Source organism: Silurus meridionalis, chromosome 1 (assembly GCF_014805685.1).
Source record: "Silurus meridionalis isolate SWU-2019-XX chromosome 1, ASM1480568v1, whole genome shotgun sequence".
In the NCBI taxonomy this organism is placed as follows: domain Eukaryota; kingdom Metazoa; phylum Chordata; class Actinopteri; order Siluriformes; family Siluridae; genus Silurus; species Silurus meridionalis.
Window position 1 is genome coordinate 32,783,897 of NC_060884.1, and position 27,865 is coordinate 32,811,761.

General features: G+C 38.3%; 1 protein-coding gene across 1 annotated transcript; it reads left to right on the forward strand.

The window, feature by feature from the left end:
• The first annotated feature begins 366 nt into the window (after positions 1 to 366).
• On the forward strand, positions 367 to 26,006 carry traf3ip2l (TRAF3 interacting protein 2-like). Its single transcript, XM_046851876.1, has 10 exons — positions 367 to 525; positions 5,456 to 5,557; positions 7,387 to 8,030; positions 16,492 to 16,534; positions 18,168 to 18,232; positions 20,893 to 20,990; positions 21,242 to 21,310; positions 23,377 to 23,490; positions 23,591 to 23,665; positions 25,130 to 26,006. The coding sequence occupies exons 2-10, from the start codon at positions 5,511 to 5,513 to the stop codon at positions 25,274 to 25,276; spliced, it is 1,302 nt and encodes a 433-aa protein (XP_046707832.1). The 5' UTR covers positions 367 to 525; positions 5,456 to 5,510; the 3' UTR covers positions 25,277 to 26,006.
• Positions 26,007 to 27,865: the final 1,859 nt, after the last annotated feature.

Consider the following 27,865-nt stretch of genomic DNA (forward strand, 5'->3'; position numbering starts at 1 on the left):
AAAGCAATAATTACTACTAATAAATAATAGTAATATGGGCAGTTAAAGGGGGAATAATAGGAGTTCAGGAGTAATTATAGGTAATAATGCTCAGTTATAAGTAATAATGAGTCATAATGGGTAATAAGCACCCAGCTGTTTCTAATGAAATGCACAAGATTTCTTCACCAAAAAAATCCTTGTCACTTTGTGTTTGCTAAATAATAATTGATGACGGGTGTATTTTTCTGACATGATTACTGTCATCATCATAATACTAGACAACTCGTGTTGTAACGAACAAGTCTCTGATTGGACAATCCGCCTGCCAATCGTGTCTCAGGAGGCTGGACTTATTGGAATGCAGGTTGTGCGTAATTAGAGCGTGAGAAAGAAAGAAAGAAAGAGAGAGAGAGAGAGAGATGACGTTACGTGGACCGAGCTTTAATTCTTCAAATTCAACTTTGGACAGCAAAACTAATTTTTCCCCCCGTGTGTGTGTGTGTGTGTGTGTGTGTGTGTGTGTGGCGCTGATGAGCTCAGCAGGTAAGAGCGCAGTTTTTTATTAATAGATATACAATTAATTTGCGCGCTCATGTGAGCGCGAGTGCGCGCGTTGGGGTGCGTGCGAACCTCGGGGGGTCGGAACGCGGAGTGGGTGATGAACGAAAAGAAGAAGAAGGAGGCAGAAAGTTTGCACAGGATTTCAGTAAGTGTGAGACCGTGTAGAAGAAGTGAAGAAAAGGAGAGGGGGTTGAAGAGCGCAAAGCGCGTGCGGGCGGAAACGGTAGCAGTCTCGTGTTCTTTGAATGTCACAAACAAAAAAAGCTTTTCATGTGGAAGCACCAGTTCATCCTGCTTTCACCCTGCAGCTCACAAACACAATGTCAAGGCTTATTATAGAAGCTCTTTTATACTGTACACTCCCTCAATACACATGCTCAGGAAAAACTAAAGACATCAAACAGATATATTTTATTACCTCTAAATATTCACCTAGACTTCATAACTGTCTTAAATATCACCATAAAGGTGTAGATACGCATTAAAGGTACAATTCATAAATTAAAGTTAGATATAGGTTATAATTCTTTATTGTATTGTATTTATATATATATATATATATATATTTGTATTGTATTACATTAGTATCGTGATTATGGAATATTAGCCATTATTACTCATTATTACGCATTATTCATCCACTGCTACACATTACTATGTGTTATTATGAATTATTCATTATTATCCATTATTCTAAGGAAGTTTTTCCTTGCCACAGTTGCCCCCAGTCGCCCCAGACGGACAAATACATATATTTAAATTATGAAATTTTTTGTTTTATAGTCCTTATAAATTTAAATATCCCTAAATAAAAAAGTTTTAGACATTATTATAAAAATTCGACATATTATTATACAGTATTACACATTATTATCCACGATAACTCCATTATTACACATTATTTCTCATTATTACATATTATCCATTAGAACTCATTCATATCCATTAATAATGAATAACTATAGCGCTTAAATGCATTTTAAACACACTTTAACTTCACCTTTCCAGGCAAAATATGCATATTTTAAAATATTCATATGAAGAGTTCACCACTAGTACATTGGCACTCCATTCTCAGAACGAAAAGGGTACTAAGCTGTACAGTTCCAACAAACGTTTGTCTTTAGATCATTTTTCTTCTCCAGGGCAAAAAAAACACATTAACAAAATGTGTTCTCCAGAATCACCACTACAGTGGCGAGGAGTAAAAAAGTATTTAAACTGATATATACGTCTAATACTGATATACGAGTGATTTTCCAATTTGGAAAAAAATATTCATTCTTAAATCTAGACATTTGCTTGTTATTATACTTTTATATTATTTTGATGGAAATCCAGGAGGTAATAAACAGTATAATTTTCTTGTGGCTGACCTGGTACACTCTTATATACTCTTTTATGACTCTTACATGACTTAAAAAGCGTACTTTTGTTTTTTTTTCTATTTGTATTATTACATTGTACTGTATATATACTGGTATTGTAGTATATGTATATTATTTTTTAGATATTTGCATTTATTTTTATTTCTTTGTTGTTATTATTATTATTATTATTATTGTTATTATTATTTATTTTTATTTCTGTTTTTTATTTTTTGTATATTCTTCTTTTTTTATATATATTTGCATCTATTTTTATTTCTTTGTCTTGCTGCTGTAACATAGAAATTTCCCCACTGTGGGACGAATAATCAAAATCAAAATTGAAGAATACGTGTTAAAGGTAAAACCCCAATTCCAAAAAAGTTGCTGTGTAAGGTGTAAATACTGTTAAAACAAAATGCATGAGAAATGCAAAAAATCATAAACCCACAAATTCACAATCAAACATATTAAATGTCAAAACTGAGGAAAATAACTAAGGAAAAAAATGATGTCATTTTGAATTTGGTGTCTGCAACACATCTGAAGAAAGTTGGGACAAGGTCAGGTTTTGCACTGTGTAGCATCTCTTCTTCTTTTAATGACACTTTGTATATGTCTGGGCACTGAGGAAACAGGTTGCTGGAGTTTTGGGAGATCAATGTTGTCGCATTCATGTCTCATACAGGATTCAAGCTGCTTAAAAGTCCTGGGTCTTCTTTGTTGTATTTTTCATTTCATTATTTTTTTCCAAATGGGTTAATGGGATTTGCAAATCATTGTGTTTTTTTTATTTTTTTATTTACACTTCACACAACAACCCATTGAGTTTGTGCTTAGTAATATTATTTTTTTGGGCAACATTTAAGGTAATAAAAGTATAGTCATTTTGATTTATGTCAATAAGTTGGTAAGATTTTAAAGCGTTTTATATAAAAACTGTAATATTTACCCACAAGTAATTGTAAACAATATGCAGATGGATAAAATATAATGGCAATAAAAACAATCCACGGGTTTGAAATGATTCACAAATATTACATTACATGTCAGATATCGAGATTTTTGTTTTATGACATGGTCAGTTGTGAACAATGTTTCCTGTTAGGAGCTGTATTGATCATTGAGTGTTTGCCAGGAGCAAAACTGATCATTGATTGGTTCTTAGCAGCAGTACTCTTAGTGGATTGGTTGCTAGGAGCAGTACTTTTAGTTGATTGGTTGCTAGGAGCAGTAGTGATCTATGATTGGTGGCAAGAAGCAGTAGTGATTAGTGATTGGTTGCTAACATCAGTAGTGAACAGTAATTGGCTGCTAGAATCAGTATTGGTCATTGATTGGTTGCTAGGACCAAAACTGATCATTGATTAATTGTTGAGAAAAATTGTGATTATAAATTAGTTGCTAGGAGCAGTAGTGATCAGTGATTGGTTGTTAAGATAAATGGTGATCAGAAATTGGCTGCTAAGAGCAGCTTACTGGAAATAGTGATCATCAGTGATTGATTGCAAGGGACTGATATTAACAGAGGCTCGTTCTATGACATCGTTTTGAAGTGGCGTATAAACAAAGTTTATAAATTAATGTACATATTTAAAAAAAATAAAAAATTTAAAGGAGTGTCCGACGTCACAAGAAGGTTTTTGGCAGCAGATCAGGGCAGGGCTAGCGAGCTAGTGAAAAGGAACTGGCACATCTCCAGATACTTTTCGAAGTAGATTTCCATGTTGTTCAGTCAGACTGTAGTTCCCACCAAGGTCTTGTGCAGCAGCAATGTGTGGGGTAGGTCTCGGCTCTCGAGGGCCCTCGTGACCTTGTTTACGGTGTTTGTGTTCTGCTTGTATTCGGGTGCTTTAGTCACATTTGACTTTTTGCACCACCGAGGTGCTTTCCGTCAGCCTTCTGATATTGCCTGCTACAAACAGAGAGAGAAATCCCCCTCAGCCTCTGTTTACTCATCACTTCTCACTCAAGACTTTCACTGCTCTGCTATCTGCAAGGAAAAGGTCAGCCGAAGCCACTCGCACTGCAGATTAATAACATTCCGCTGACGAGTACAGTACAGGGGGGCACAGGGGGGTTTACGAGATTGTAAACTGATTCCCTAGACATGTTTATTCATGTTTCCTGTTTACACGTTACATTGTGTTCATTACAGTCAGATCTCAGAATCAGAGATTTTCTAATGTAGGCGAAAGAAAGAAAGAAAGAAAGAAAGAAAGAAAGAAAGAAAGAAAGAAAGAAAGAAAGAAAGAAAGAAAGAACATATCTAGGAAAAAACAAGAAAGGGAGAAAGAAAGATAGAAAGAAATAAAAAGAAATATAAAAATGAAAGAACGAAAGAAAGAAAGGAAGAAAGAAAGAAAGAAAGAAGATAGATAGATAGATAGATAGATAGATAGATAGATAGATAGATAGATAGATAGATAGATAGATAGATAGATAGATAGATAGAAATAAAAACACAAGAAAGGAATAGAGAAATAAAGAAAGAATTTAAAAATTAAAGAAAGAAAGAAAGAAAGAAAAACAAAAAAGAAATATCAAAAATGAAAGAAAGAAAACCAGAAAGAAAGAAAGAAAGAAAGAAAGATAGAAAGAGCAATCTTGCATTCACACTATCATAAATTTGTCATTTATGTCTTGAATCTTTTTTTCTTTTCTTGATTTCTCTAATTTAAAGGCTGCTTGGAGACTCACAGAGTAAAAATTTCTTTGTATGGTGTAACAGACAGTTCCAGTTCCAGTTCCAGTCCTGTACACATATTCTCTAATAAACTCTGTAATCGTGAATATTTCACACCAAATGCAGTTTATTATCTATCTAATGTTTGTCTTAAATATAAGTTTTTCAATTTAAAGTAACTGTGACTGTAACATCAGCTGATAGTTTACTAACATTATCTCAGAACTGAAACCCGCATAAAATCTTATTTTTATCTTGTCTTGAAATGATAAATGATCAACCGTGACATCTGAGACATGAACCCGTGGCCTGAGAACTTTTATTTTTCCTTTTTGGAATATATATATAACGTTCAGCAAACGTTTGTGGACACCTGAGCATAAGACCAGTATGTGCCTCTTTTTAAACATCTCATTCCACACTAGATTCTGTGGAGATTCATTCAGTTAGTAAAGTCAAAGGTCTTCACTAGGGCTGGAGCTTTAAAGCAGGAGACCTTCCACTCCAACCCATGGAAAGGAGATCTTCATGGTGGCACAGGGGTATTGCCATGCTGGAACAGGTTTTGGTCTCCTAGCTCAATTGAGGGAAAATTTCATGCAACATCATACAATTCTGCGCAATTGAACGTTGTGGTAACAGTTTGGAATAGATCCACATATGCTTGAACAATCAATACTTTTGTCAAACTTGTTTATTCGTGTTGGAGATTATTGAATATTCCAGAGATGTTTACTTACAGAAGTCAAATTTGAAAAAAAAGGACCCTATTAGCCAGCAAAATATTTTATTAATGCTAACAGTAGGATAGCAGTGTGAACAGGACGTATGGATTCACAATGTGGTCATGTGTTCGCAGGTTCATGGACCTCCTGAGGCCTTGAGATGGCGCCGGTTTTTTATTCACTGGCGAAATGATGTTGCGCAATCTGCTTTTCTCACCCACGGCAATCAATCAGAGGTATTTCTTTAGCATATAATCTATGTTGCCTTCACACTACCACTGAAAGACGTTTCTTGAACACCCGTGAAACAGTTCTCACTTACGCTCTAGCAGATGTCACAGATTTCATCACCAGTCTCTGTTTTTCATTCGGTCTGGAAGGTGATAATGAAAGAATAGCATGCGATAGCCTATAAAGATAAACGGTACACGCCAGGTGTAATATAATACATCGCCACCCTAAAGTGGATTACGTTTAATGCGTTCCCTTTCCAGCCCCACAACTGGTCATGTTACGTTGAAACCGCAAAGCATCATCTCCTCTGTGCTTTCCCACGCTGGCAAACTGTACCAAGCACCATGAGTGTTACACAGCGCTGACACTTGAGTCTCTCCTCACAAAAATCTTCACCACATCAGCACACACAAAAGAATTTAGAATGATTATTAGGCTTGGGTTACACAGAACGATGCGAGCGAAACGTTTCTATTGAAACGATCACGATCCATACTTTGAGGTGGCATGAAAAAAGTTTCGTGACTAATGGTGCAACTGGTGGCATTCTGACCCACGTGATTTACCACGCCTGCGATTTCATCACGGACAGCGAGTGGGAACAAAGAGCAACCGTAAAAACCGAGCAAATGTGCCACAGGGACGTTTGACGTGACGTATATTTGACATACGGTGACGCGGCGACGAGTCGGTGGAGGTGTTTCGCACCCACCCTACTCGCCAGATTTGGCTCCTGCGGACTTCATGAAGCTCCGAGCTCACCATTTTGACACAGCTGTTGAGCACGAATCACGCAAGGTCCTTAACACGCTTCGAAAGGAAGACTTCCAGGACACGTTCCAGGAGGCGCTGTATTGCTGTGCATGGGGACTGTTTAGAAGGTGATCGTGTGTGAACGTAGAGTCTGAAAACTTTTTAATACCACCTTGTAGCATGCTAATATAAACCTGTCGTCCATTTCGCAGACGCAACTGCTGTTCGAGTCCTTTCACACCTTCTGATTTGAAGATATGTACCCCAATGTGGTTTTGTTTTCCATGGATCTAACACTTCCTGTACTTGAGAAAAGAAAAAAATACTATTAAAAAATACTACTACGTCCTTTTACATTTCTACCCGGGCAAAAAGTAGAAAAGCTCTCATTTCTGAACCGATTTAAGCAGGAACAGTAAAAGTAGTGGTGTTTTTATTTATTTATAATTATTAGTAGATGCGCTAAACTTTTAAAATTTAGAATGTGACCAGAATTTTTACGTAGATCGATTTCTCCTCGCTAAACTGTTTCTCGAGCGCGTTCTCTCAGCACCGCTGCTGCTACCTGAATTAACATGGCAGAAGTAGAGCTGTAACTTCCTGCAGACACAACAGGAAAAAAACGGGTGGTTTTATTAAATCTTTTAAGTGGCACTTAAACTGATGATTTGCTGCCTGTCTGAAACAAAGAAGTAAACTATCAGTACCCTAGTGAACTGCTTTGTGTGAAATCGAATGGAAATCAGATTGCATTGCGTCGTAATGGGGTAAATCGTATCGTATCCATGGGGTTACGCCTGTGCTCTCAGATTTACATGGGTTGGACTGGTAGATCTTGAGTGACCTGTCTGAATGAGCACAGACCTCCACAAGCACACTCCAAAATCTAGTAAAACATCTTCTTAGAAGAGTGGAGGTTTTTATAAGAGGACTAAATGTGAAATGGAATGTCCAAAAATAAGGTCTTATGTTCAGTTGTCCACAACCTTTTGTCTATGTACAGTGTATTACAGCAAAATAGTAAAAAAAATCTTTTTGTTCTACCATGGTAAACTGGTTATGCTTTTGTTTTTTTCAGCTCTTACTTCCATTCACTGAATTTCCCCGAGGAGAACGACGAAACCATGAGCAAAAGCGACGAAGACTCTCTGATCCGTTCGGACTCCGAGGTCTCCGAGGTGAGCGCTCTTGAACCTCAGCCTTTACCTGCTACGACTCAGTCTTCTCCCAGCAGGGCTCCTGCTTTCTCTGACTTCTGCAGTAGCATGAACAGCAGCATGCAGTCTGGCTACAGAGCGTACCAACCTCGTCTGGGTCTCCCGATGGGCTACAACGCCCAGACGCCATTCCCCAGCCAAGCTCAGAGCTCCTTCAGCACCCTACAGCCAGATAAAGACCAATGGGTTCATTCCAGCTCGTTTTCAGGTGGATTCTTCAGCAACAACCATCCATCTTGCCTTGTGTCTGGGGATTACTGTTCTTATCAGAGCAAGGCCTGCTGCTCGCACTCGCTGCCAGACGGCCAGAGCTCTGACCCTGCCAGTTTGGAGCAGCCTCGCTCACTGCACTCCATCCCCATGGAATTAGGACAACACAGCTACTACCTGCCCCCCTGCTCCTCACACGGGGCACCGTGCTGCGGGCCGGCTCCAGGACACGCCTTCTGGATGAATTCCAGACCACATACTGATATACGCTACCATGTGCCGTACTCATCTTCCTGTAAGTGCACATCAAAGTTTCACATTGAGCTTTCAGAAAAGGGGATTTTATGCGTTTCTGGTTTTACCTTTGTACAATTATTTGCTAGCAGGGTAAAAATGTAAAATTAATCTATCTATCTATCTATCTATCTATCTATCTATCTATCTATCTATCTATCTATCTATCTATCTATCTATCCATCTATCCATCTATCTATCTATCTATCTATCTATCTATCTATCTATCTGCCTGTCTGTCTGTCTGTCTGTCTGTCTGTTTCTCTTAATATGAGGAAAGGTTGACTGGAGTTGTCTGTTTTGCAGAAAAACTTATATGAATAAATTAATTAATAATAAAGATTAATTACGATTAAAATAATAAATGTAAACAAAATACTAATAGATTATAACCTATATAAATATATCACATTTGTAAAAATATTTTCTTAAATATTAAATATTTTTAAACAGTATATATATCAATGAAAGCGATTAATGCAGCGTGCATTTCTGTTTGACCATTTTTGTTAAAAATATAAATAAATACATAAGAAGCCAAATCAAAACCTTGAGCGCAACAAGATATAAAAGCGCTATAAGATACAAAAAAAAAAGATGAACTCCACTGAAAAATATTAATTAAATCATTTCTAATCACTAAACATTTGTTTTACTGATGCGCCAAGTCTCAAATAATACACCATGATGCAACACATCCGGCAATTAAAACTGTCCGTGTGGAAACATAGCAAAAGTTTAGTTTGGTGTCCTGATCATTTACGTCATTTAAAACACCAAAATTACTTTAAAACATTTTCAAGAATCTTTTGTCTCCATGCTTTATGGTGAGTTCGGTTTCACTATTAATAAACATACATTTGCATAAAGTATCAGTATTTGTCCATGTGCCTGTTAATTAGAGTAATAAAAACTTGAAAAGTATTAATCATTAAGGTACATTTAGAACAGATAAAAATGTGTGATTAAGTTGAGATTGATCACGATTCAAGTGAACATGAAACTGTGTCCAAAGTGGGAATAATTAGTGTGAACACCATTGTTATGTAGCACTGCTTTAATCCTCCTGGGTATGGAATTCATTAGAGCTGCACAGATTGTTGCTGGGATCCTCTTCCACTCCTTCATAATGACATCACAGAGCTTCTGAATGTTGGACACATGATGCTTCTCCACCTTCCATTTGAGGATCCACACAGGTGCTCAATAGGGTTCAGGTCTGGAGACATACATGGCTATTCCAACATCTTCACCCTCAGCTTCCGCAGCAAGGCAGTTCTCATCTTGGTGGTGTGTTTGGGGTCGTTGTTGGAAATCTGCCGTTCTGCCAGTTACAGCTGTTATTACTTTGGGTGTACTCACTTTTGTTGCCAGATCTTTTGACAATAATGGCTGAATGTTGAGTTATTTTCAGAAAATATATCCAATTTTTATTTCTATTGTATTGTCGCCACAGCGGATCATCCGTCTCCATACCCCCCTGTCCTCTACACCTGTCTCTTTCAACCCAACTACCTGCATGTCTTCCCTCACCACATCCATAAACCTCCTCCTTGGCCTTCCTCTTTTCTCCTTCTGGTGGCTCCATCCTCAGCATTCTCCAACTGATATACCCCATGTCCCTCCTCTGCACATGTCCAAACCATCTCAATCACACCTCCCTCACCTTGTCCTAATAAACTCATTTCTAATCCTGTTCATCGTCGTCACTCCCAACGAAAACCTCATCTTCAGCTCTGCTACCTCCAGCTCCACCTCCTGTCTTTTACTCAATGCCACCGTCTCTAAACCATACAACATCTCAGGTCTCACCAAAGTCCTATAAACTTTCCCTTTCACTCTCACAGATACTCTTCTATCACAAATCACTCCTGCTATCACTCTTCTCCACCCACTCCACCCTGCCTGCACTCTTTTCTTCACTTCTCTAACACACTCTCCATTACTCTGCACTGTTGACTCCAGGTACCTGAACTCCTCCACCTTCTCCACCTCTTCTCCCTGCAACCGCACCCCTCCACTGCCCTCCCTCTCATTCACTCACACGTACTCTGTCCTACTCCTACTGACTTTCATTCCCCTTCTCTCCAGCATGTACCTCCACCTCTCCAGGCTCTTCTCAACCTGCTCCCTACTCTCACCACAAATCACAATATCATCTGCAAACATCATAGTCCATGGAGACTCCTGTCTGACCTCGTCCATCAACCTGTCCATCACCACTGCAAACAGAAAAGGGTTTAGAGCCGATCCTTAATGCAGTCCAAACTTCACCTTGAACCAGTCTGTTGTTTCTACTGCACACTTCACTGCTGTCACACTGTCCTCATACATGTCCTGCACCACCCTTACATACTTTTCTGACACACCTGACTTCCTCATACAATACCACAACTCCTCTCTCCACCCTGTTGTACACTTTCTCTAAATCCACAAACACACAATGCAACTCCTTTTGACCTTCTCTATACTTCATCAATATTCTTAAAGCAAACAATGCGTCTGTGGTGCTCTTCCTTGGCATAAAACCATACTGTTGCTCACAGATGGTCACCTCATCAATCAGCCTGGCTTCTACTACTCTTTCCCATAACTTCATGGTGTGACTGACTGGTATATCATATGGTCCAACCTACTTTTCACTCTTCATCCTTTTAATCACTGCTCTCACTTCCTCCTTACTAATCCTATCCACTTCCTGCTTTACCATCTCTACATCATTAACCTTCTCTCTCTCTCTCTCTCTCTCTCTCTCTCTCTCTCTCTCTCTCTCTCTCTCATTTATCTCATTCATCAGCTGCTCAAAATACTCCTCCATCTTTTCAACACACTCTCCTTACACATTTCCATCTCCATCCTTTATTGCTCTAACTTGCAGCACATCTTTCCCAGCTCGGTCCCTCTGCCTGGCCAATCGGTATAAATCAATTTCTCCTTCCTTAGTGTCCAACTTCTCCTACAGCTCCTCATATGCCTTTTCCTTGGCTTTCGCCACATCCCTCTTTACCTGCTGCATCTCTTGCCTACTTTTCTCATCACTCTGTCAATCCCAATTCTGTTTCTCCAGCCTTTTCTCCTTATGCTCTCCTGCACTTCCTCATTCCACCACCATGTCTCCTTGTCTTCCTTCGGCAGTAGTTGCCCAATCATACAGCACCTCTTCACCACCACCGAGCCCCTGTCTGACCTCTTACCTATATCTCACTCTTTCTCCTTCAGTTTCCATCATCTTATTCTTCTTTCAGGCCTCACTCTCCTCCTCTTCTTCTTCACCTCCAAAATCATCTTACTGACCACCATCCGATGCTGTCTAGTTACACTGTCCCCTGCCAACACCTTACAGTCTCCACTCTTATACGTCACCCTATGCTCACTTAATCACTCTATCCGAAACTCTCTTCACCTCCACTACACTCTTACTGTACTCTTCCTTCAGAATCACCCCTACACTATTTCTCTTTCCATCCACACCATGATAGAACAGTTTAAACACCTCCAATGTTCCTGGTCTCACTCCCTTTCCACTTGGTCTCCTGATGAACACACAACATATCTATCTATCTATCTATCTATCTATCTATCTATCTATCTATCTATCTGTCTGTCTGTCTGTCTGTCTGTCTGTCTGTCTGTCTGTCTGTCTGTCTGTCTGTCTGTCTCTCTCTCTCTCTCTCTCTATATATATATATATATATATACATACAGTGAGGAAAATAAGTATTTGAACACCCTGCTATTTTCAAGTTCTCCCAATTAGAAATCATCGAGGGGTCTGAAATTGTCATCATGGGTGCATGTCCACTGTGAGAGACATAATCTAAAAAAAAAAAAATCCAGAAATCACAATAATTGTATGATACAGCTCCCCTGGTGGTCTAGTGGTTAAGATGCAGCGCTCTCACCGCTGCGACCCGGGTTCGATTCCCGGTCAGGGAACCATCCCCAGCCACTCTCAGTGCTGGTCCCAAGCCCGGATAAATTGGGGAGGGTTGCGTTAGGAAGGGCATCCAGCGTAAAACATGTGCCAAATCAAACGTGCGGAGGATCCTCTGTGGCGACCCCTAATGGGAGAAGCCGAAAGAAAGTTTATTTGTATGATACAGCTGCAAATAAGTATTTGAACACCTGTCTATCAGCTAGAATTCTGACCCTCAAAGACCTGTTAGTCTGCCTTTAAAATGTCCACCTCCACTACATTTATTATCCTAAATTAGATGCACCTGTTTGAGGTCGTTAGCTGCATAAAGACACCTGTCCACCCCATACAATCAGTAAGAAACCAACTACTAACATGGCCAAGACCAAAGAGCTGTCCAAAGACACTAGAGACAAAATTGTACACCTCCACAAGGCTGGAAAGGACTACGGGGAAATCAATGATCCTAAGGAAGGTGAGAAATCAGACCAGAACTACACGAGAGGAGCTGGTCAATGACCTGAAAAGAGCTGGGACCACCGTTTCCAAGGTTACTGTTGTAATACACTAAGACGTCATGGTTTGAAATCATGCATGGTACGGAAGGTTCCCCTGCTTCAACCAGCACATGTCCAGTCACGTCTTAAGTTTGCCAATGACCATTTGGATGATCCAGAGGAGTCATGGGAAAAAGTCATGTGGTCAGATAAGACCAAAATAGAACTTTTGGGTCATAATTCCACTAAACGTGTTTGAAGGAAGAAGAATGATGAGTACCATCCCAAGAACACCATCCCTACTGTAAAGCATGGGGGTGGTAGCATCATGCTTTGTGGCTGTTTTTCTGCACATGGGACAGGGCGACTGCACTGTATTAAGTAGAGGATGACCGGGGCCATGTATTGCGAGAGCATTGAAGATGGGTCGAGGCTGGGTCTTCCAACATGACAATGACCCGAAGCACACAGCCAGGATAACCAAGGAGTGGCTCTGTAAGAAGCATATCAAGGTTCTGGCGTGGCCTAGCCAGTCTCCAGACCTAAACCCAATAGAGAATGTTTGGAGGGAGCTCAAACTCCGTGTTTCTCAGCGAAAGGCCAGAGACCTGACTGATCTAGAGAAGATCTGTGTGGAGGAGTGGGCCAAAATCCCTCCTGCAGTGTGTGCAAACCTGGTGAAAAACTACAGGAAGCGTTTGACCTCTGTACCAAATATTAACATTGACTTTCTCAGGTGTTCAAATACTTATTTGCAGCTGTTTTATACAAATAAATAGTTAAAAAATCATACATTGTGATTTCTGGATTTTTTTTTTAGATTATGTCTCTCACAGTGGACATGCACCTACGATGACAATTTCAGACCCCTCCATGATTTCTAAGTGGGAGAACTTGCGAAATAACAGGGTGTTCAAATACTTATTTTCCTCACTGTATATATATATATATATATATATATATATATATATATATATATATATATATATATATATATATATATATATATGAGAGAGAAAAAGAGAGAGAGAGAGAGAGAGAGAGAGAGAGAGAGAGAGAGAGTGTTACATTTCTAAAATGCTGAGCCAAACATTGGATTGTGAACATGAAAACATTTCACCATTGTTTCTTTTTTGCAGACGTGTAACTGCATGCACTTGGGAGGAAAAACCTGCTCAGTAGATTTAACCCGCTGTAAACTAAAAAAAAAAAAAAAACAGAACAATATTTATATGTCCATATTTGTTTATTTCACATTTCTTCGTAATGAGGTTCAGAAATTTTGTATAAGGCAAATCAAACTTGTTATTTTCTGTCTGAATGCTCCAGAAGGCTGTATTTTTCTGTAGGCTTTAAGGCATAGTTTAGCTTTGACTCATCTTGTCCTCAATCCACCTCCACATGTTTTTGATACAGTAAGCTCACTAGTAAAAAAAACAGAGTTTTTTTTATTCTATATCAGTTTCATTGAATTGCAGCACTTGTTTTCACATCGCCAGGAACTGGTGTAGGTAAGGTGAGGAGGCCTGGGGTGCAGTAGAAGTTCACGTTCATAAGATCTCTAACCTAAAGCAGATCTTCATGAAGCTGGCTTGTGCACAGGGGCATTGTCATGCTGGAACATGTTTGGGTCTCCTAGTTCAAGTGAAGGGAAAATGTCATGCTACCGAATGTATCCAAAGACGTCCTATACAATTGTGTGCCTTTAAAGGATTAGGAAAAAAACACGTATGGCTGGAAATGTCAGGTGTCCCAATACTTTTGTCCATGAAGTGTCTGTCAGCTTGTAGGTAACTGTAACTCCCATGTATTTTTATGTCATTTCTAAAGAAAAAGTGTGAGATTTTCACTAAATCAATGACTTTATATTATTATTATAATTTTATCTAATACATATGAAATATATATTATATATATTTTAATTGATAAATATATATTTAATAATAATAAAAAGATAATAAAAAAATAAAATAAAATAATAATAATAACAAGCATTTTTTATTGGTTATGTCGATTTTTTATGTCGCCGAACCCTGATATCTCGAGCACAAGGGGGGAAAAATTTGCCATTTAACGTCGGTTATCTCGATCGGCACTGTGCAGCCGCAGAAGTACTTGCGAAAGTGGCGGAAAAATCAAGCCTTACAGATGCTACAGGTGTTGTATTGTATACTGGTGAATCTCTGCTGTTAGTTAGTGCTAGTGTTAGTAGTGTTAGTATGAGCCCAGCGCGGAACGTGGGATGAGCAAAAGCATAGAATGAACAACGGCAGGATCGGCGATGCGCGATGCGCTTTGGGAAGAAAAGAGCAGCCGTTGAGAGAGTGCCGGTGGGAAGGCACGTACCGGGATACGCATGAGCGATGACAACGACCGCCGTGAACCAACATATACCAACAATAACGGACAGTGAGAGTGTGGAAGTTTAATAGGAGCTGGTGATGATGATAAACGAGCACCATATGTGCGCGATTGAAGCGGAGCTTCAGAGAAAGCGGCCGAGAAAGCACCTGACACGCTGAAGGGGGCTGAAGGGGGCGTGGCAGGTGGATTCATGACAGATAAACATGTACTGTATGTGTTTTTATAGCATGACTTCATCAAACAAATCGCGGCAACGCTGTTGTGTAAAAAAACCCTTCAAAAACATGTGCATGCACATTCTCATTTATTAACACACATCATGTTCATAAAGAAATTTCAAGCACGTTAATATATTGCCGCCATTTTGATTTTCGTTTATCTCGATCATCGGTTACCTCGATGCTTTTTGGCGACCCCCTAGGACATCGACATAACCGGGTTCCACTGTATATGTTTACGATTGATTGTTTGTTAGTTTGTTTGTTCACATCTAAAGAGCAGTAAGGAGCAATAATTTAAACCAGGGTCCAAGTATGTTGAATTATTTCGTATTTCGATTCGCGATTGACAAACAAAACGCGAATTACGATGCCGTTGTTCTTTTCTTGTGATTTCATATTAAAAGCAGAAATCGATGGAAAAATTGTGAAAAAGATTGTTTTCTCGTAACACAATAATTACTGTTTTACTTTTTCTATCCATTTAATTACACAAAATGCAGCCATCACTAAAACTTCACACTGCCAAATATGATGCTGCCATGTGATTGGCTGACTGGGTAAGTGCGTAAACGAGCAGGCGTTCCTTATGAATTGGACAGTGAGCGTATGATAAAGGAAAGAAGACTTTCCACTGATTTGAGTGTGAATGTATTTGTAAATGTGAAGAATGTTACCGTATTTTTCGGACTATAAGCCGCTACTTTTTTCCCATGTTTTGAACTTGGCTTAAACAACGAAGCGGCTTATTTTTCACGGTTTCACAAACTTCAAGCCAAAAAACTGAACCCCATAACATTAAACCAATGAAATTTCCGAACGGAAACGAAAAAAACACACCTCACCTGTGTTCTGAGCTGCACAGCATCGGGAGAAAAGATTCACCGATGGTGATTTTTAAACACATGATAATGCCAAAAGATAAACTTCAGAGAGAAATAGTTGTGAAAGGAAGGAGGAAGACAGTGAACAATGACTTTCTTAGTCGGATACTGTTTAGATACAAGCCGTTGTAACGCGTGAGTCTGGGTGAAGGGAGAGCTCACTAACTCCAGTTACAACAGAAATCATATAAGCACAGGCAGGTTTCCAAAACTCGTGCTTTTTTATTTTTCTTAGCAAGAGCGTTACGGGCTAGTCAAAGAAACTTAGAAATGAGCATCAAAAAAATAAGGACATAATCCTCGGTCTCCACACGCAGTAATACCGGAAAAATGCGGTGGCAGGCTATTCCCAAAATGCCGCTCTGCTCTTAAAGGAGCCACAACATATTTCACCCGTTACACCGTGTAACAGACACTGTCTTTCATTAAAGCCTGTGTAAAGTTTATTAGTTTCAGTGTAGGCTTATAGACCGGAAATTACAGTACATTAATTTTCATTTTGTGTATGTGTTTTATTATCATGTCATCATACATCCAGTTTCTGATCCGGTCGCTCGCTCTGTCCCTGTTTTTTTCTCCTCAGGGTCTCGGAACAGCAAGCCATCCGACCCCGAGCTCAATCCCAGGTAATATTTTCTTATGGGTGAATTCATCCCTTGTTTCGAGATGATCGCATTATTGTAATGCCTCTATCTGTGGGCTTCTGAGTCCTGATGTGTCTCGGCTTTAACTTGTTTAAAAGGCTGCTGCTGGGTTCTTCAGTGGAACTGGAGAAATTCGAGTCTATAACTCTAGTACTTGCTTATCTCCATCGGCTCCCAGTCTCTTATAGTACCAAATTGAAAGTACTCTATTTGTGTGTAAAAGCCTACACAGGGACTGGAACCTGCTTATATTTTCATCCAACATTTTCCCAGAGTGATTAAGTCCTTAAATAGCTTACAGTTAACTGTCCCATTCACATTTATGCCATTTGCCATATCCAGAAGAGTTAAGGGGTGAGATTTGAACTCATGACCTTCTGATCAACCACTGAGCTACCACCTGTCCCCAGGATATAATCAGAAACTAAGAAAAATGGAATGTTCTCAGTTGCTAGAGTTTCTGGTACCGGTTGTGCTCCACCACAAGTTCTCACCAAATTTTGGTAATTTCAAGTCACGTTTTAAAACGTATTTATTTTCTTTGGCTTATTGTTTAGTATAAAGTTATATTTGTTCGATTTTCAGTTTTTTTCCACTTTTGGAACGGCCATCTGAAAAAAGCCAGAGACACATTTTGCAAACTGATCTGAAAACATATGTTTTAATCATATCATATCTGTATTTGATTATAAAGGTTGGCTTTCAAACTAAAATGTCCCATAGTTATTATTAGAGATCAAGGCACCAGTAGTTTATAACTGGAACTATAGGCTATCAAAAAAAAAAAAAGAAAAATATCACTATAGTTTTTCCGGGTTCCGGTCTGCTGTTATTACGAGAGTGGCCTCTAGAGGCAGATATGAGTGACGCCTCGTGCTGTTTGTTTTTTTTTGTTTCTGCATGCTGCATGGAGTGCGCATATTATATTATCATTTTAATTTATTAATATTAGCATATTAATTTATAACATTAATAATATGAATATATATTATATATATATACATATATATATATATATATATATATATATATAATATATATATTATATTTATTTGCTTTAGGGCATTTTCCTGATTCAGTACTGTTTTTGTTTTTTTTATAATTAAATATTCATTTTTGTAATAAAGTTCAGTATTATTTGACATGGAGTGTCACGTTTGTTTGTTTTTATCCAGTAAAAGTGGGATATAACCAAAATTATAGTATCAGTAAAATCGATCGACCTCTAGTTATTAACATAACCTAATTATTTCTTAGATTCACCTACCAACCATATATATATATATATATAGTAAGTAGATGTTTTGCAATGAATAAATGTAAGGAAAAAAGTTTTAAAAGTGATGCTCATTTGTCTGTATGGTGCAGAAAAAAAACTAATCTAGCATTAATAGGTGTAATAAATTCATTTAATTTCATAATAAAATCTTCGCAATAATACTGGTAGTCACTCCATCCCATGTGATGATGTGACCCTCACAGTAAAACGTTTAGGGATCCCTGATTTTTTGTTTTTTTTAAACGTGCTTTATAAATAAATTGTGACTGACTGTATGAGTGTAATTATTCCTCTTACATGTTTAATGATTTTGTACTGTTTTCTCTGAAAACACAGGCACGAATCCTTCCACCCTCAGCCGAAGAGCGTTTCCAGCACCGCGACCCTCTCATTAGAGCAGAGTGAGTTCCTCTACACTTCTCACCAACAAATCGACAAGAGCAGCGCATACACAATTCTCCAGCACTTTCTAATCTGATCTGAACTCCCAGTGAGTGTGTGTGTGTGTGTGTGTGTGTGTGTGTGTGTGTGGCATAACCGCAGATAAGAAATTCATCACATTTCCTTGCACTCAGAAAAAACAGGAAACCTGTTCACTGCAAATTCACTTATCGAAGATCTCAGATATTAAAGACAGAGAGAATGGATGACTCTGGACTGTAGTTAATATGGACAGTCTGCTCCAATGGCTGAAGAGATACAATTACAATGAAGTTTTACACTCATCTGTCCATCAGTGAACATCTGATAATATCCGGATGGAGCGATAATGACTAGATTTTCCCCGTAACCCAGAGGATGATGGGTTTCCTTTTGAGTCTGGTTCCTCTCCAGGTTCCTTTATATTGAAGTCTCAGGGAGTTTTTTCTTCACCAATTTTATATTCGTAATGTATTTATTTCTAAATATCTGCTTTGGAACAGTGTCTAGTGTTGAATGCGCTGTACAAATAATATTTAATTGAATAGAATTGAATTCAGTACATTTAAGAGAATTAAGAAAAACAAAATTATGTTTTTTTACCAGAGCAATAATTAAAAGTAGTTCCGGTAACTTTAGGAGTTTTGCGGTATTCCTACGCGAATCTATTGGCTGAAATATTAATAGCAAAAAAACTTTCTTACATACATACATACATACATACATACATACATACATACATATACATACATACATGCATACATACATACATGCATACATACATACATGCAGCTTAATTATCATTGTATATTACAGGAACACAGCATTAAAATGCAGTTTAGCTTCTACCAGAAGTGCAAATAGTAGCAATTGTGTAAAGGCACATTAAATGTAGACAAATATATGATTTAGAAATGATCAATATATAAAATATATATAGATTGCATGTAATAAGATAACACACAGTGTATATAGAGAAAGTATTTAGATATATTAGATAATCTAGGATATTATGAATTTACAATTATTATCAGTAACTGTCACATATCCGGTCCCGGTCGTTCCTCGCACTTTCCACCAGAGTGCGTCAAGAACACCAAGACTGTGTCCTATTGGACTACAGAATTCCCATAGTTCCCAGCAAAAGGACTATAAACGGTTGCACAGTTTTTATGTACTATTCTTCTTCTTCTTCTGGCTGCTCCCATTATGGGTCCCCACAGCGGATCATCTGTCTTCATACCCCCCTGTCCTCTACATCTGCCACCCCACCCCCTTTCACCCCAACTACCTGCATGACTTCCTTTACCACATCCATAAACCTCCTCCTTGGTCTTTCTCTTTTCCTCCTTCCTGGTGGCTCCATCCTCAGCATTCTCCTAATGATATACCCCAAGTCCCTCCTCTGCACATGTCCAAACCATTTCAATCCCTCACCTTGCCCCCAAAACGTCCTACATGCGCTGTCCCTCTAATAAACTAATTTCTAATCCTGTCCATCGTTTCATCTAGTTTTCATGTTCATTGTGCTGTTGCTTTTATGTGTTTTGAGCTCGGACCGTTTACCTCGTTCCGTGGTTGTTTGCCACCTGCCTCGACCGTTGCCTGTTTTTCGGATTACCCCTTTGTCTTATCTTGGATATATCTGTTTTTCCCGTCATCAACCCTTCCTGTTCATCTACTCTCTTTAATTAAAGCCAGCTTTTGGATCCTCATCTCTGTCTTCACACATGTCATGCCAAGTTCAAACCCTAAGTTACAGTTAAAATTATACAGTGATGATACAAACTATACAGATGATTACAGGCCGTGAAATCAGGTAAACATTAATGAGACATCAGTCTTTCTTTACCTTTCCTTTCCTTTCCTTTCCTTTCCTTTCCTTTCCTTTCCTTTCCTCTCCTTTCCTTTCCTTTCCTTTCCTTTCCTTTCCTTCCCTTTCCTCTTCTTTCCTCTACTTCCTTCCCTTCCCTTTCCTTTCCTTTCCTTTCCTTTCCTTTCCTTTCCTTTCCTTTCCTTTCCTTTCCTCTACTTCCTTTCCTTTCCTTCCCTTTCCTTTCCTTTCCTTTCCTTTCCTTTCCTTTCCTTCCTTTCCTTTCCTTTCCTTTCCTTTCCTTTCCTTTCCTCTACTTCCCTTCCCTTTCCTTTCCTTTCTGTTCCTTTCCTTCTACAGTAGTTCCCCTTTTTTCCGATCCATTTTATTTGTTCTTTCCTCTTGTCTCATTTCCTTTTTATTTGTCCTTCTCGTTCCTTTTCTCCTTTCCCTACTATTTATTTGTCCTTTCCTTTATGCTTATGTTACTATGTTCCGTAAAAAGGATTGAATTTGGTACACGTGCGCCAAATTGAAAGTCCTGTAATTAAAATGACAGTATTATATAGTATTTAATGACTAAGTTAAGGAATGTGGACACCTGACTATAAGAGTGCTATGTGCCTTCTTTCCGACCTTCCCATTCCATAGTTAGTCCCAGTGTGCTGTAACAGTTTGAGGAAGAACCTCACGTGTCCCAATTTACTGTATATATATATATATATATATATATATATATATATATATATATATATATATATATATATATATATATATATATAAAGATTTTTCTTTGTAAAGATTTTTTATTTTTTTTGCTCATTGCAGGGAAAGTGTTTGTGACTTACGAAGCCGACAACGAAAACCACGTCAAAGAGGTCATCAATTTCGTGGCACTGCTGAGACATAACGGCTTCTACACCCACGTAAGTGAGAAAAACTTTACATTTCCCACAGCTGAAGCAGAAGACTAAGAAATAATTCATCTTTATCATTCCAGAAGCTAGTGTTGTATAGAGGTCATTTTTTTCCTCACGATTGCATCAGCATTAAGCTAATGATGGCCCAAAAAGGTTCACCTTGGACTGACTTTATATCTGTGACTTAATTAGTGCAGAAAAAAAGACAGTCATTTGAATGCGGAGCAGTAACACTGTCGTGTGCTCTGGATTTGCAGATTGATATGTTTGAGCAGCAGTTCAGGAGCATAAGTAAGATTGACTTTATGGAGAGGTACATTACTGAGGTAAGTTTGCTTTGATTTATTTCATTTCACTGGATTTGATTTGCACTTTCAACACTTCACTGCCTCTAAATCCAGCTAGTAGCAACTTTTTTTGCTAGCATTCCACATCCATGTCATGTCTTATTCCAGTCCAGGGTTGTCTGTGTGCACGTGATGATTTGTACTCAGATTTGAGGTCTACACACACACTCAGTGTATTTTTATTCTTGGAGTCCACTGTGCTGAATTCTAAGAGCTGTGTGGTGATATAATGCAATGTGTCTTTTTCTGTAGACACATGACATTATTGTAATACAAATTTCCACAAGAAAATAAAAATAAAGCTACCCTTTTCGAATCAGCGTGTAATTCCAAATGACAAGGTTTAAAGTTCAAGTAGAGCTGTGTGTTCTTTAAAGCCTCAAATTGTGTTAAATCTTTCTAAAATGATCGGGAGACAAGTTGCCTAACTTAAGTTTTTAAGCCTGAGTTATGAGTTACATGCATTGAAGGCAGAGTAATAAACTTTGAAATCTAAATTGTGAATTTTTGTGAGTTGTTGATTTGAGTTGAGTTGAGTCATGTTCCAAGTCATCAGGTTTGAAAGCAAGGTATGAGTTACAAGTGCTTAAATTTAAGTCAAATTTAAATTCTGAAGGTTTAAAACCTAAATCTTTTTGTGAGTGTTACGTCCCAGTCTAGGGTTAGGGCGCACAGCGTGATTAAAGGCACGGGGTGGTATAAATAATGGATGGAAGTGTACTTGGTAAAACTGGGATTAGAAATGGAAACGCAAACACCGGGGTGTCGTAAAACGAAAAGTATATTGTAGTATGTACAGTACAACACCGGGATAGACTTCAGGATAGACCAAGGCCAAAATAATAAACAAAAAACACTCTTTTAACAAACATTACTTACCTACACACAAAACCCAAAAAGAAATACAAAATACTTCCCCAACTCCCTCACCAAAAACAGGTAAACTCACACCCAACAGAAATGGCAGCCACACCCCTACTACCGGTGAACAAAACAACAAATATGTACATATATTTACAGGTGTAATACAGTGAGGTAAACACAGTCAAAACGGGACAAGGCAAACTCAGAGTCAGAACAGTCATAGGTCAGTACAGGAAATCCCAAAATCTTCGGACAAAATAACGAGGTGAAGTGAGCGTCAGCTGAACGAGCTCCTGAATCCCAGCTTCCCCTGGACTTTATAGGTTGCCTCCTGCTGATGTCATCAGAAAGAGGGTGTGGCTTTAGTTCACTGGAATGCAGGGAAGACCTGGACTGGAGTCTCGGGATGGCACCTGCAAACAACTGCACACAGCATACAAATACAATACAACCCGCAAAATACTGCGGCTTGTAACATGAGTCAGTTGCATTGAATTTCTAGTCAAGTTAAAATGATGAGTCAAATGATTTGAATTTTGAGACAGGTTACAAGTCATCAGCTTTGAAACATGTGTCAACTTGTAAGTCAAAAGCATTAAAATCTAAGTTGAGTTGTGAGTCAGAAGCATTGAAATCTCTGTCAAATTGTGAGTCAGAATCATTGAAATCTGAGACAAATTGAGAGTGAGAAGCAATAAAATCTCTCGACTAAAGATTTGAATTTTGATACGAGTTGCCTCACTTAAATTTTGAAGTCCAAGATGAGTCCAAGAACTTCAAAATCTAAGTATAATTGTGAGTCATATCCTTTAAAGTCTGAGTCAAGTTGTGAGACAGAAGCATTGTATTTCTAGTCCAGTTGTGAGTCAAAAGATTTGAATTTTGAGTCAAGTTGAGTTATGCATCAGAATCATTACAATAGAGTTGATTTCCAAGTCATACACTTTGAAGTCAAAGTTGAGGTGTAAGTCAGAAGCTTTTAAGTCTGAGCCAAGTTGCCTACCTTATGTTTTGAAATTTGAATCATGTTGCAAGTCACAAGCTTCGAAATCGGAGTCAAGTGAGTCAGAAAGAGGAACACTTTAACTCTACTTCACCTCTTCACATCTCATAGTCTGGCTCTAGTTTTCTGTTTTCTTTTTAATGCATCATCAAATATATTTAATCTGTCTTTTTTTCAGAAAGACTATCTGATCATCATCATCATCAGCCCAAAGTACTTTGAAATCGTAACTAACGCTTCACTGTGCATAGAGAACGATGAAACACTCAACACTGTCTACATCCACAAACAGGTGGCTTTTTATTTTTCCAAAATGATGCTTAATAATGTGTGTTAATTTTTATCCACTTCACTCATTTTTCTTCACTGTGCTGCTGTTTTTTCTCTTACAGTTACAGAATGAATTTATTCAGAACGGGTGCAGGAATTTCAGATTCATCCCCGTGCTGTTTCCTGGTGCCAAGAGAGTGAGAGTCATTTGTTTATTCATTTATTTCTATTTTTTCATCACAGTCACTAGGGGGCGACGCACATAAGAAATCGTACATTGCCATAAATCAAAATTATTTATTTTCACATTGGTGATGAAAATAAAATGCAATGCGGTTAAATTCAACATGGCAGCTCTAACAATCAAAGTGATTTAATTACAGCTCTAATCACAGAAATAAGTGTTTTTTTTTTATATTAAGCATGTGCCCCCGGCGTCCCCCAGGCATTCCAGTCTGAGTTACATTTCAAGTCATAAGCTTTAAACAGATGCAAGTCAGAAACTTTTAAATCTTAGTTCTGAGTCAGAAATGCTCAAGTCTGAGTTAAGGTATGAGACACAATCATCGGAATCCAAGATGAGCAGGGAGTCAAAATCTGAGTCAAATTATGCTTGTCACATCTGATCTGAGTTTGTGAGTCAGAACTGTTAAAGTCTGAGTCAAGTTGCAAGTCAAACGTTTTGAAATCTGAATCAGAGCTCTGAGTTGATTTGTGAGTCGGAACTGTTGACGTTAGAGTCATGAGTCATAAGTCGTTAGTTACAATCTGCAAGCAGGGAGTCAAGCAGGGAGTCGAGTTACGAGTCAGATGCTTTGTAATCTGAATCAATTTGCTATTTAGAAGCATTGATATTTGAGTTGAGTTGCGAGTCAGGAACTCTGTAATCTCAAGTGAGTCTGAAGCTTTGGAATTTGAGTCTTGGTTTGAGTTAGAAGATTTAAGATCTTAGGTCGAGTTGCAAGTCAGAAGCATTGATATTTGAGTCAAGCTGCAAGTCAGGAACTCTAAAATCCTAATTGAGTTGCAAGTTGGAAGCTTTGAAATCTGAGTCAAGTTGTGAGTCAGAAGCTATTAAATCTGAGTCTTGGAGTGAGTCATTGAAGTCTGCGTTGTGAGTCGTTAAGTTGTGTCACAATAATTTAAATCTGAGTCGAGTTTGTAGCTAAAACCATTGAAATCTGAGTCGAGTTGCGAGTCACACCGGGTTTTACATTTTCATACTCATACTGTATCAAGATTAAGTCCTTATATTTCAGCAGTCCATCAATGGGGATCATATACATATTTAAACTGAACTCCTGGAAATCATGTTCTTCAAAATTAACTGCTGTTCTTCTCTCACCTTTAAAAAAAAAAAAAAACTTTGCACCTTCCTCAGCATCGGACTCTCGAAAGTAAACCGTAACTCCCTCCAAGGCTCTTGTTTCTTTTTCACTGCTTATTTTTTACATGACTCTTTTTAGAACATGCCAAACTTTTAAACAGCATCCTTACAGATTCTTGAGTTCCTCCTGCAAACGGGTGATGAAGGGGATTTAATTTTTCAGCGTCAGGATTAACCTTCATTAAGAGAAATCTGACAACGTTTGTTTGTCCTGTCAGGGATGAGCACAAGGCGTGTCAGCGATGTTAATCCGATTTAACCGTCTCGTCCTCAGTGCCATGTTCCTGCGTGGCTTCAGAACACACACATCTTCGGCTGGCCCAGAGACCGAGACGACATCCTGCGACGGCTAATGCGAGTCGAGAAGTACAACCCTCCGCCTATAGGGGAGCTGCCCACCATCGTCTCCATCCCCATTTAGCGACCGAAGCATGAGACAACGTTCACGATGGAGTGTTACACCTGCGTTTAGAGCCGCAACCGGTGTTTAACAGGAAGTGGACTTCGAGCACATTTAAACGGGGATTTAACCTTGGAAGTAACCTAGTTACTTTTTATACCTATATATTCATACAGAGAGAGTTTCTGTGGTGTGAATGTGAGAAAGTGAGTAACAATCACCCTTCGATAAGTTCTTTCATTCATGCAGAAATCACAGAATCACAGCAGACACTGAGGCGGTGATGTGTAAACGATTCACTGATAATAACTCAATTAAATGGTTTGTGTTTCACATTTTGTGTTCATTTTGTTCTTTTTTGTTCACAAAGAAGGAAAACTACAATTGTGTGATTTGAAAAAGTGCATTCAGGTCAGATCTTTGAATCCAACCCATGTAAAGCATATCTTCATGGAACTGACTGTGTGTACTGTGTGTCATTAAAATGTGACTCCAGTAAAAGTGTCCCTTTAAACAGTAAAAGTATAAAAGTGTTTGCCTTCAAATGTACTTAAATATCCAAAATACTATGATTTATTATAACTATAATGTTCTTATGATCGTTTTTCTATTATCAAGACTCTTTGCTTAATCATCTCAGTTTATGTGAAAAGACTGCTGACTGAAAGACTGAAAAGACGAATGTTACAGTTATCGTGAGCTTAAAACCTTCTTTTCAACTACTTCAAAATAAATCGTGTAAATAATCCCACGTGTGTTGTGGCGAGTTCGAGTCTTTTCATTTATTCCTCTCTAAATGTTATGCTTGCTGTTGAACTGATGCTGAACTGTGCACTCGATCCTGATTGGTGGCTTGCTGTGTGTTTTACCAGTTACGTTTTTATCCTCATATATAAAAGCAGACTCATTTCACAAAATGTACTCGAGTAAAAAGTGAGATATTAGATTTTTAAATGTAGTGAAGTTACAGTAAAAGTTTCCTCAAATTGAAATACTTCAGTAAAATATATTTTTTTTTAGATACACAAAAAAGCTTCATAAAGTCAGTAACAAATTACATTTTACAGTAATCCCCCGCTTTACAGATGTTTAAATCTGGCGCCCCGGTTTATTGTGGAATTGCATTTGCCACATAACTAATTAGTTTGACTGATTTTCCCGGTCTCTCACGGAGAGAACCATAAACCAAAAAGAGGGAATTGTTTTTATGTAGTTTTATGTTAAAATAATAAAATTTATTAATAAAACTATCATTAATAATTATAAAATGAAGTAAAATGTTAATACAGTACAGTACTGTATACATAAAATAGCATTTTTGGGGTGGCGTCTGTTTATTGCGTTTTTTGGTTTATCGTGGTCGTTTTTTGGAATATAATCACTGCGATAAACGTGGGATTACTGCACAGTGAATTTTCTATGCAGCCCCTTTGGTACCCTACTGAAATCATCTAGACATCATTTGTTTTATTTCAAAATTTGAAAACAGTTTAAATGTTATTCCTAACATTCCTGAACATTCAGTTGCGGATTCCCGTGAATTTAAAGATGATCCGGAACTTGCTGATAATTAGGTTTCAAATGAGAACCCGCGAGTTCCAAACTGCGAATTATCGGGGGTTGACTATAATGAATTACTGTCAACCACTAAGCCAATCAGAAATTAGCATTGGTTGGAAAAAATTGTTCAGTGGTATTGAGTAGTTGAGTATTAAGGCACACAATTGTACAGGACGCCTTTTAATGCATATAGTAGCATGAAATTTTCCCATCACTTGAACTAGGAGACCCAAACCTGTTCCAGCATGACAATACCCCTGTGCATAAAGCCAGCTCTATGAAGATACACTGCACATGAGTTGGAGTGGAAGATTTCCATCTATAGAGCTACTGAATCCCTTTGGGGTACATTTTTCATGCTGACTGCACCCCAGGCCTCCTCACCTCACCTACATCAGTACCTGACTTTACTAACATGCTTGTGGGGCTCCATGAAATCTAGTGGAACATCTTCCCATAAGAGTGGAGGTTCTTGTTAGAGCAGGAATTGGATGTTCAAAACGAAAGCACATTTTATAATTAGGTGTCCACAAACTTTCTCAAAGAAAATGAACACCAACCCACAAATAAGAACGAACTCATTCTAGATGACTGAGCGTAAGTAATTACAGCCTTTGAATATTAAGGAAATGGGCAACTCGTAAAAAAACTTGCTGCCTTGCCAGCCTGCTGAGATCTGTTTTCTGCCTTCTCAGCCTTTTACTTTCACATCCTGACTGATAGCATCTTTTTTTCTGCTCTCCAAACTTAGAAGAAAAAACACAGAACCAAGTGACATTGATTATCCTCGTGTCTGTTCACACGCCCTGTCACTTTCACTCGTCAACACCGTGTGCTGTTAATGAGACTGACAAGAAACCCATGTTTTCAGAGAAGCTTGTGAATCATGTTTAGAAAAAACACTGCATTTTTATATCAGAAGGAAACTTCTCATCTATCACACATGCTAAGATCTTGTTTTGAGTAGTGTTATGCTAGCAAGATGTGCACTGAAGCGATATTATTATTATTATTATTATTATTATTATTATTATTATTATTAAACAGGTG